At 47.5% G+C, this 10735-nt stretch overlaps 1 protein-coding gene across 1 annotated transcript in view; it reads right to left on the bottom strand.

The window, feature by feature from the left end:
• The window catches only part of MTMR10 (myotubularin related protein 10), a 41833-nt gene extending 32023 nt beyond the window's left edge, over positions 1 to 9810 (bottom strand). Inside the window, exons 1-2 of the mRNA XM_007456418.1 lie at positions 9751 to 9810; positions 9149 to 9209 (exon numbers count right to left, since the gene is read on the bottom strand). Coding sequence (XP_007456480.1) covers positions 9149 to 9209; positions 9751 to 9810 — 121 coding nt within the window. The remainder of the gene's footprint in view (positions 1 to 9148; positions 9210 to 9750) is intronic.
• Positions 9811 to 10735: the final 925 nt, after the last annotated feature.

Below are 10735 nucleotides of genomic sequence, written 5' to 3'. Positions count from 1 at the left end.
GAATGCCTTAAAAACTCTCCGTGCCTAGATTAACTCCCTCAATCACAGCATCATTTACCTGTAATTCCCAGCAATGACCACAGCTGCAATTATGCATACTCTACATATTTCAAAACCATTGCCTGTCTCACCCTCAGGATCACATGCCCCATGAGGGTAGTAAACGGACTGTTTTTTCTCTGATCCTGACATTTTAGTTGCAAGGCATAGGCTCAGCAGGGGGCAGGGGCCTGGTCAATGAGTGCTGAACACTCGAGTGAATGAACCATTTCACTGCTCCGGGTTCACCAGACCAGCACCACCAATGGAGCAGGAGCGGTTCCAGACAGACAGAAACTAGTGACGTAACACGGCCACGCGCCAAGAGGGTCAGGAGATAAGTGCTGGCGGGTAAATGCACATGAAGTCAGAAGACTGTCCCAGAGCCACCCCTGCTCTCCTACCATAGGCACAGAGAGCTGCAAAATCTACCAGTGGGAAGGAAGAGATGGAGGGCTTGTGGGACAGGACACGCGGCCACACTAATGCCGTCAGCCAACCGTGTTTATGATGCACGTGCTCGGGCAGCACTTCTCCACCAACCCAACTCTCTTCCCAAGGGCACAAATGTAACATATCCAGTCCACAAAGGCAGTGAGAATGCGACAAAGATGAAAGGAGGAGAAGGCATTTAATGGGTCCAGGGCTTGGCCAACCCAGATGCAGCCCCCTGGATTTTGTAAATAAAGCTTTACTGAAACCTATCCATGCTTATTCATTTGTGTACCGTCTATGACTGCTTCCACGGAACAAAGGCAGAGCTAAGTACTTGCAACCAGAGACCTCACGGCCTGAAAAGTCTCAAACATTTACTGTCTAGGACTTCACAGGAAAAGCTTACCCAGCTCTGTGGTACAGATGGTCACTTAAGTGACAACTCTTAACATTATGTGAAACAAGCCTTGGAGGAAGTACTCAGGCACATCCTGTCAGAGGAAAGGCACTTTCCACCTGCAATGGTACGGTGCCCTCAGAGCTTGGGAGGCCTGCTCAGCAGCACTGAGGACCCACAACCTTCCCCCAGAATGTGTCTGCCACAGTCAGGTCAAAAGATTCCTTTCTCACAAATGAGCCGCAGCACTCAGCAGAAGTGAAGCTGAAATCCAGGCCTAACTGCTCTGCTCCCCATCCTCCATCATAAAAAAGCAAAATTAAGCACAAATCTGTGAATGAACTCTGTGGGGCTAGATTAGAGTCTGAGACATCGGTATCAACTCAGGTATATCTTAATATATACAAAGATGGAGAGGTAAAGAAACAAAGGGAGGTGTGTGTATACATGGCTTAGTATGCACGTGTTCATTTTCTACTCTGTCTCCTGAAAACGCCTCCAGTAACAAACCACATTCGGCACTCAGATCTTGGTATTTAAATATCATTCTCCAATAAAAGGAACCAGGACTCACTGGAGAAATGTTTGACTCCAGGGCTGGAGCAGAGGAAAGACATATTGAATCTGGAGCTTCTGATAGTTCCAGAATGCCAGAAAGTAGGGAAGGGAAAAAGAGAGGGGGGAATGGGGGTGGGGGAGAGAGAGAGAGACAGAGAGAGAGAGAAGAACATTTCAAAAGGATAGAGGAGCCAAGATGAAAGAATTCATCATCCATCAGTAAAGATGGAGAAACTGTCACAGGCTGGAGACTAGGGAGACATGGTGTCCTGGCAGGGGTGCTAAAATAATGGCCATTAGTGAACAAACTAGGGAAATGTCAATAAAACTTGCAGCTTAGTTAATAGTACTGTTAGTTTCTTAGTTCAGCTAAATTTATCGAGGTTATAAGATATTAACATTAGGGGAAGCTGGGTGAAAAGTATGCGTTAACTATCTGTACCCTTTTACAAATCCAAGTTTATTTAAAAATAAAACTACTAAAGAAAAGAAGATGGACAAGAAATATATGAAACAACAGCAACAACAGTAAAATAGGGACCCACTGGGTTGTCTTTGAAGGAAAACTGTTACATAGCTTTCTGAGTGGAGAGTGGAAATGGGCCTGTGGGATAGAAAGAAGTAGGGTGGGATGGAGGGAAAGAAGAAAAGGAGGGCATTTCTGGGGAGATGCTGAACTGGGACTTCTTCTTATCATAAGCATGTAATAAAATAAGCACCAAGTTAACCTGGCTTGAGTTTTAGTTGATGACACTAAATTTTGTTCACATGGAACCACTCTCTAAAATACATGGATCATGCAGCATGGCTCTCTGCTCACACTTTATAAAAAAATCGGAAACCCTGGGTAGGAACTGTCCTCAGCTACTGCCAGGCACGAACTGCGGTTGTGTGGGCAAGGAAACCAGCTCACAGGCGGGAGAGAAACAGGAGATTCAGAGTGCCTCTTCCCTGAGGGGACAGATGCAGAAATAGAAGAGCGACCAGACGGTTCTTGCTACAATTTAAATTAGTGACCTTGAGGAGGAAACTTAGAACTGAAGCGTCAAAGCTCCCAGAGACTCTGTCCTCCTGGGCTTTTTCGGCAGGAGGGTGGTGTGCTGCCAGCCATGTGGGAGGACCCTCAGCACCAGGCACTTGCCAGCACACCGCGGGCAGGAAGCGACAGGAGCCGCACGAAAGAAAAAGCAGGAAGCGAGCTTCAGGGCAGGGTATGCAAAAAGCACCAGAGAAAAAACTGTCTAAACTAGAAGATGATGGGCCAAGACGTTCTACTACAATCTGGGAAGGAATTGACAAATCATCAAAGTTTGTTTTCTCAAGACCCTTTCATCTGTAAAGATAAATAAGAAAGGAAATATAATTAAAATTAATAAGTCTCTAAATGGTATAGCTAGGGAAGTTTTTAACTCCCTGAGAACCAAAAATTATGTCACATTATCTTTCATAATACCTTACACATGTAGAAAGTCAATACATGTTTGATGAATTAAAATAATTTTTCCCATAAATTTTAGCTTGAACAATAGTTTAAGACAAAGCCTCACTGTACACAGTAGCTAATTAACCTACGGAATGTGCAGAGGCCCAAGGCATAGCTCAGTCTGTGGCTTTACATTCAGTGAGTGACCATCCCAGACAGCCTGGGACTGGGGGTTCCTGGCGTGCAGGACTTCCAACATTAAAGCCAGGGTAGTCCAAGTGTCACCTGAGCTGCAGTGAACTTCAGGAATTAAAGTGGCCTAACAGTTACTAAGGGAAGCTGACACTCTGTACAAGATGAGCACAAGACATCGGAGGCCGCTCCTGTTACTCACAGGGTCACACATGATACAAAAAAGCACGAAATCAAGTACCACGTCCAGTAAGAGCTACTCACGATGCGGGCTGGAGGAAGGTCAGCAGTGCAGACATCAGGAAGAGACCAGAGGAAAATCTTAAAGGCAGATGAGGGTTAAGACACAGAGAACACATGATCACAAAAACAAAGGCCTGAATAAGGAAAAAGGCATCTGGGTCTGAGTGAAGCAGATATCAACATTGGGAAACAGTGCAGAGGTCAGCAAGGTGAGTGTCAGCAAACTACAGAGGTTACAGACTTTGGACTTTATTTTTGGTTTAAGCAGGATTTTCCTTAAGGGGGTTCACGAAGAGTTTCTGAGCAGGAGCTGCAAGGTCAGGAGTAAGGAGGTGACCTGAGGTCGTGTAACAGGCGCTGGAGGAATGCACAGCTCTAAACCCTCAGAAGAAGGTTGTCCAGGTGAGGCACAGGTCCAATGCTAAGACACCGCAGTTGGTTAAACCATTCATGGCTCCAAGGAGCAGTTACAAGGCCTTCTGTCTTTCAAAAGCAGGGTATCTAAGAATTAAAATACTATGAAATTCAGTCTACAAGGATCTCTAAAGCCTATCTACAAAAAACCAAACCAAAACAAAAAACACCTGAAAGAGACAGTCTGCTTTAAGGGATTCACAATCTAGTTGAGGAAGTAAGACGTACAGTGAGGTAGAGGACAGTAGTACATAAATGGTCCAAACAGTGAACATGTTAAAAAAAAAAAAAAAAGCAATAAACAAGAGAGCTGCCCAACAATGGCTATTTTCATTTTCCGGATGGCCCTAAGTCGTATCCTTTTCTGATCTGATTACAAAAGGCTCGGACAATCAGCGCATTCATTATCGATCTACTAGTTAATCTCCTAATGGAAGTGCTGCTGGCACTGCAGACGGAAGAGGGAGGGCCGAGCCGACCCCCGGCCTGTGCACAGAGGCTGAGTCTTAGCGGGCACCACCGGGCAGAGCACAAGTCCTCCCCGACCGCCAGGCCCTCCCCAAATGCGGCTCAGGTGCCCTTCCCCAGCCTGCACAACCTCGGCTCTCCTCCACTGAAGCACCTGCCAGTGAACTGAGACTCAGGGCAGGAGCCCCCTCCTTCGGCTGCTCCCCCTATACCAAGCAGTACGGAATGAGCAGTCAGTACCCACTGAACCATCAACTCAGGCCGTCCCCCTCCCACCCCACAGATCCCTAAAATGATCACGTCCCAGGGACCTCCCTGGTGGTCCACTGGGTAAGACTCCGCGCTCCCAATGCAGGGGACCCGAGTTCAGTCCTTGGTCGGGGAACTAGATCCCGTGTACATGTCGCAATGAAGATACCGTGTGCCGCAACTGAGACCCGGTGCAGCCAAAATAAATAAATAAATATTAAAAAAAAAAATCATGTCCCATAGAGAGAGGAGAGAGAAAGCCCACCAAGCCCCATTCGCTGCAAATCTCATCCCCTCACGACAAAGCCGTTGGCATTCCACCAGCCTCTGCTCAGCTCGGCCAGAGACAGGAAGTCCACTGACTCCCGAGACATTCCATTTTCTGGCAGCTGAAATCGTTTGAAAGTTGCTTGTCAAGCTGGGTCAAATCTGTCTGCTGTGGAAAGGGCAGAGCCGAGGACAGAGCTCTTTTTACCTCACCTAGAGCACTCCCTCTAGGACGACATCCAACCCACCGGCTATCCAATCCCAAAGCATAAATCTGAACCCTGGTGTCAGCACAGTCAGGCAGGCCCTGCTGCTTAGTGGTTAAAGGCACAGCCTGGGAGTCGGGCTCCTAATCCTGGCTCTGCCCTTGCTGGCTGGGCAACACTGGGCAAGTTACTTAACCTCTATGACTTGTATAGTTTTCTCACCTGTCAAAGGAAGATAAACTGGTACCTTCCTGACAGGGCTGTCATGAGGAGTAACCTGTAAGCTATATCATATATTAGTTAAGGATCTTAGTTGAAAGTGTCAGAAACATGCCCGGAACTAGCTTGGCAAAAAGAAAAATTCTGTGGCTCTGGTGTCAGCTGGACTTCAAGGAAAATGGGACCATCAGAACTCTCCCTTTGTGTTCTGCCTTTGCCGCTCTCAACACGTGACGTCATTCTTTTGGACAAGTTTGCTGGTGCTTCAGCCACGGATGGCGCTATAGAAAACGATCTCTTTCCTCAGTACCAATCTGAAAACATCCAGAGGCAAACCTGTGCTCACGCTAGCAGTCTGGGGGTCGGTTATCATCTTTGCTGGCCACACGAGAACCCCGGGCTGGGTGGAGATGGGGAAGAAGAATTTGTCAGAAGTGAGAGGGTGGTGCATTTTTCAGAAGATGGTGGAAAGACTCCAGGCAGATAAAACAACTGATGTTCTCTGTGTGAGTGTTCATTAAATTGTACCTATAATATTACAATAATTTCATGGAGTGATTTCCAGTTCAGATTCCACAAATCAGGTATACTACAAAAATAATTCAGGGAACCTACACAAGAGCTAACTTAAAAACTTTTTTAAAGTCACAGCTACTAACAGAAGAACATATCTACACCAAAGAAGCTGGAAGGACATAATCTCAGAATTTAAAGCAAATCAATTTAGCTTTATGGAAAAAAACCTGCATTTTTCTTAATTTTCTCAATTTGACCAAGGGCTGATAAAAACTTCATCCAGATCTGATGTCAGCCAGGCCATGACTAGAATCTGGGAACCACTGATCCAGGTCACAGTCTTCTGCCTTGTCCACAGGCAGCATGGAGCTTGCCCCAGCCCTGCTGCGATTCAAGCCCACTCCTCCTCCAGCACCTTCCCAGCTAGCATGAAGCCAGGAACCCAGGAGGTACTCACAGGCTCAGTGAACGGATCCACCAGCCCAGCAGCTACCCAAACAGACTCAAGCTTAGTGTGGCAACACCTGTTCTCACAAATACATGCTGGAACACACACACACACACATACACAATTTAAAATTCATACTCTCCCTCTTTTCAAAAGGATTGGGGTGATTTTACACACACAACACAATCGTCAAAGAATGAGATTCAGGTAATGAGGGGAAGATGAAGAGAAAGCCTAGGCAAAGGCCAGGTGCTTTGGCAGAGCACTGTATTTCAGTTCTAGGCTCAGATACAATTGTCTTGAGAAGTGTGGCTTTGGGAGAGGGCAAGACACATGGCATAAAGTAAGAGTCTTCCCCTTCCTCCTAAACCTGAGAGTTGGTCTGTTTGTCTGTGTATGTGCGCACGCACGCATGGCTACGGGAACAACTTAAGCAGGTGGTCTGAGGGGTCCTTTCACTGTCATTCACTCAACCAACATCTCGATGCACTATGCTGGACATTGGGTACCACAAAACTGAATTAGATACAATCTCCATCTCAAGGAGTTTTATGAACCAGGCAAGATGAATATTACTAACATAAACCACAATCTAAATTAAATTCCTAGTCAATTTCTTCTGTTTTCTTTGTTTAATAAAAACTGAAGATCATTTTAAATTCAGCCTCGTCAAGTTCAACAGAGCACTTGGTAACTGCAAATAAACAACTGATTTTGTATTTCAATTTTCATCTGCTTATTGAATTAAAAGTTCAAACTTTGGGCAACTGAAGTAGGATATCCTTGAACCCAAGGCATTTTGCCAAAGCATAACATCCAACACTATACCTCTGAACAATTACTTCCTTGTTTCGCGTGTCTGTGCAAAGCCGCAGGTGACTTGGCCAAGTTTTCTCTTGGTTTCTGACTATAATGAAGGCCAGAACTATATTATGAAGCCCTCTTAGGCAAAGCCCTAGCGCAGCCCAGGTCTTATAGATTACCAATGCTTCAGTTACTCTCCACTTGTCTGCCAGATTTCACAGGCTGAAAAGGGAGCAACAGAGGTTCTGGCGGGAGTTGGTGAGGTTAGAGGTGAAGCAGGGCACAGAGACCATGACGGGGCGGGGGGGTGGTCAGACAGAAAGAACGGAAAGACCATGGGAAGACCAGGATGGGAAGCTAAGAACAGAAGAGGTGGGGAAGGAGGGCAAAGACACACTAATTTAGCATTGACTAAATGTTCTGTGAGGAATAGGTTAGGTGCAAACAATGCTGGGGGCCAAAGCCATCACGTATGCACACACGGAGCCAATGAAGAAAAGCTACCGCGGGTCAGGGGATCCAGACTTAGCTATGATTTCTAAGACAAGTAAACCACTGAGAGTCAGGAAATGGGTTTACAACTTCCCCAGAAAACGCTGACTTTTTAACAGAAAGGTAAGTTTTTAGTTAATTCTATAGAACAGATAATCCCTCAATGTAAAGTTCTTTGAGCTTACTGATATTTAGTAACAATTTCACAAGCAAAGCTTAAATATAGAAGTTAACTAAAGAAAATCAAGCACTATCATTTGTAGCTAAGACCATGCGGTTTATTAGTGTCAAATCAAATCAAATATCAGAAGGGGGGAATCAAAGAACAGGGCCTGTTCAGGGTAAAAGGACCCAAAGTTCAATAGCTCACAGGCACTCATTCAGGAAGAGCACTGTTTGCCACAGGGTTGTTTAAATGCCTGGAGTGACTAAGACCAAAACAGAGCACACACAGGGAGCAAAGGTTACTTATTAATTCTATTGTTCACTTCCAGGACAAGTACAAAGGATTATTTAGTACATACTGTTTGGCTAAAAAGCATTAACAAAATAAAGGGAAAATAGTTATAACTAACTCCCCAAATAAAGTTTAAAACAGTTTTAAGAGTTAACATCTATAATAGGGAACCATAGGTTTATGTTTTAAATTTGTTTGTTCCTACTTAATATTTAAAATTTTAAAGCACAAAATTTTAAGTTACCCTATTTGTTCAATTACTACCTATAGAGTTCTAATCATTTTATCAGATTTAGCATTAAGTAACAACTGAAATTTTAAAATATTGATAGTAGTCACACAAACTGGTATTTGATTATATTTCATGTTTAAAACAGGCTCTCCTGGCTACTTTCCCCAATAATCAGATTAAACAACTGACTTCCTAGCTGTTATATAATTATTATACAACTCAAAATACCAATCAAATAAATGCATTATACGCTTTAAAACTAATCTCCGATTTACCATCAATTCCTACCTCTACCTCTACGGTCTTCTAACGTCAATTTTGTTCTAAACTAGTGCTTCTCCACAGGGGGAAAATTTTGCCCCTAGGGTCCCCCCCACCCCCTAACAAAAGGGTTTTGCAATGTCTGGAGACATTCTGGTTCCCACAAGTAGGAGGTGGAGGAGGTGGTGCTCCTGGCATCTAGGGGGTAGAGGCCAGGGATGCTGCTAAACATCCTGAAATGCACAGAACAACCCTACAACAAAGAATTATCAGGCCCAAAACGTCTATAGTGTCTCTGTCGGGAGGCCCTATTCTAAATTGAAACAAGATTTGCAAACACAGCTGACACCTTCAAAACACAATTGCCAAGTAAGTAATCCAAAGTTCACTAAGCTTTGTTATCGGTATAGAGACCCAGACATAATAAAAGTTGCTTTTTATACTACTGAAATGTGATTTGATTATTAATCATGAATGCATGAAACTGCAGATGGGCAAGAAGGGCAAAAAGTCCTTTCACCACCTAAGCAATTCATGATCGCTTTAAAAAAGAACATTTCAGGAGACGAAAAGGAAATAAGGTAGTGGTATTCTTGACAGTTTTCTACGATGCTTCAGTTTTCAAGGACAAACACCAATTAATCATTACTTTTTGTTGCTGTCCTTTAGTTCTACCAATCCTTTTTTTTTTTCCATTCTCAGTCGTTAGATTTTTAAGTGGCTAAAGTTTAAAGTAAATGAGGAAAGTTAACCACATGGTACTAGCTGGTGGAATAATCTTAGGCCAAAACACATTACTAAAGTATCTGTTAGAACACTCATGTTTACCTGGCAAAAGAACAGGCTCCAGTTTTTTAATCTTCGGTTCTGAATTAATATTATCGTCAGTCTGAAATACATTAGCAAAACAAATCAAAATCAAAACTTTTTTCCCGCCTGAGAGATAAAAGCAAATTTTATTTTCTAGGTGATGACACAGGCGACAGACACGTATCCCCCCCACTTAAATTCTTACACATTTTTACCGAACTCCTGTAAGGATCTGCTCGTGATGGAATTGAGAGTCTGGCCATAAAAATACTACAACCGCCAGTGCCGCTTCCAGGTGTTCACATTTACGACAGGTAGGTCACCCCTTCCACTAGGTGCCCACAGGCGATGCGATCCTGCCGGCGGTCGCGGCGGGGACCGTCGCCAGGCGAAGAGCTAAATAAATCCCAACTCCGATCGCTCCCTGGAGTCCCGTCTCGGAGCCGAGAACGGCTGCGGCGGCGTTTTGCAAGTTTCCACCGAGCCGGCGGGGTTCCCGGGAAGGCGGCTTCCCCGCGCCGGGGTCCGGGGGACGGGGGACGGGGCAGTCTCCTGGGCCTGCCCGCGCTCAGCTCCCCGGAAACGCGAGGAGAGGGCACCGCGGGGAGACGGCTGTTTACCTGGGGTGGCGGCAGGAGGTAGGACCTGAACGTGGGTCTGGGCGGCTTGAGCGAGAACATGGTGCCGCCGCCTGCTCGGCTCGGCCCGTCCCGGTCGGGGCCCGGGATCCGCCTCCCGACGCCCGCTGGCTGAGAGTTCCCCGTGCGGCCGCCCGGGCTCGGTCTGCGGCCAGCCGGGCCGAGCGGGCTGACGGGCGTGGACACGGCTGAGCGCCCGCCCGAGCGGGGAGGAGCCCGGGCCCATCCCCGGAAGGGGCCCGGCGCGCCGCCCCGCCCCGAGAGACGGAGCGCGCAGGCCGCCGGCCGGCCGCTGCCGGCCTCTAGGCCGCGCGGGAGTCGGAACGCGAGGCTGGCGCCTTGCGCCGCTGCCCGGCCCTCAGCGAGAGCGCCGGGGGGGAGCGGGGCGCGTGAGCCATCTTGAAAGGCCGGTCCGGGCGTGGGGTGGGAGCACTGCTATGGCGGCCGGCAGGGTCCACAGCGGCCCGTGGGGACGTACGGCGGCCCGCGGGGGTCAGAGGAGCCGCGGAAGGCGGCCCGGGGGTGGGTCATAGCGGCCAGCAGGGACCTACGGCGGCCGGCAGGGGGCATAGGGGTCTCGGGAGGCGGCCCCGGCTTTCGCTCAAGCTTTCGTGCCGACTTCCCCGCGGTCCCCCTGTCCCCGGGACAACCCCCTTGACGCTGCTCGCTACTCCTCCAGCTCGCGCGACCAGTGTCGTTTTCCTTCTTCGGGAGGAGCCCGGGGCGGGGGAAGGGGACCCTGGAGCCCTGGGCTCAGCCGGTCACGCTGTCTGCGGCCAGCGTGTGAGGGACGGGCACCGGGAAGGCGGCCCGGGGCAGCCGGCAGTGACTGGGATCAGGCGGTCAGTGCGGTGCCTTCAAGGTCGACACTGGGGGAGATTTTTCTCCCATCACACGGTTGTCTGTGCGGGAAGCTTTGAGATTGGGGTGTCCTGCTGCTGAATTTCACGGGGTGCTGAGGCTATTG

The sequence above is a fragment of the Lipotes vexillifer genome, unplaced genomic scaffold (genome assembly GCF_000442215.2).
Source record: "Lipotes vexillifer unplaced genomic scaffold, Lipotes_vexillifer_v1.1 scaffold1467, whole genome shotgun sequence".
NCBI classification, from domain to species: domain Eukaryota; kingdom Metazoa; phylum Chordata; class Mammalia; order Artiodactyla; family Lipotidae; genus Lipotes; species Lipotes vexillifer.
The sequence above is the reverse complement of the archived record's forward strand: the minus strand, read 5'-3'. Positions and strand labels throughout refer to the sequence as shown.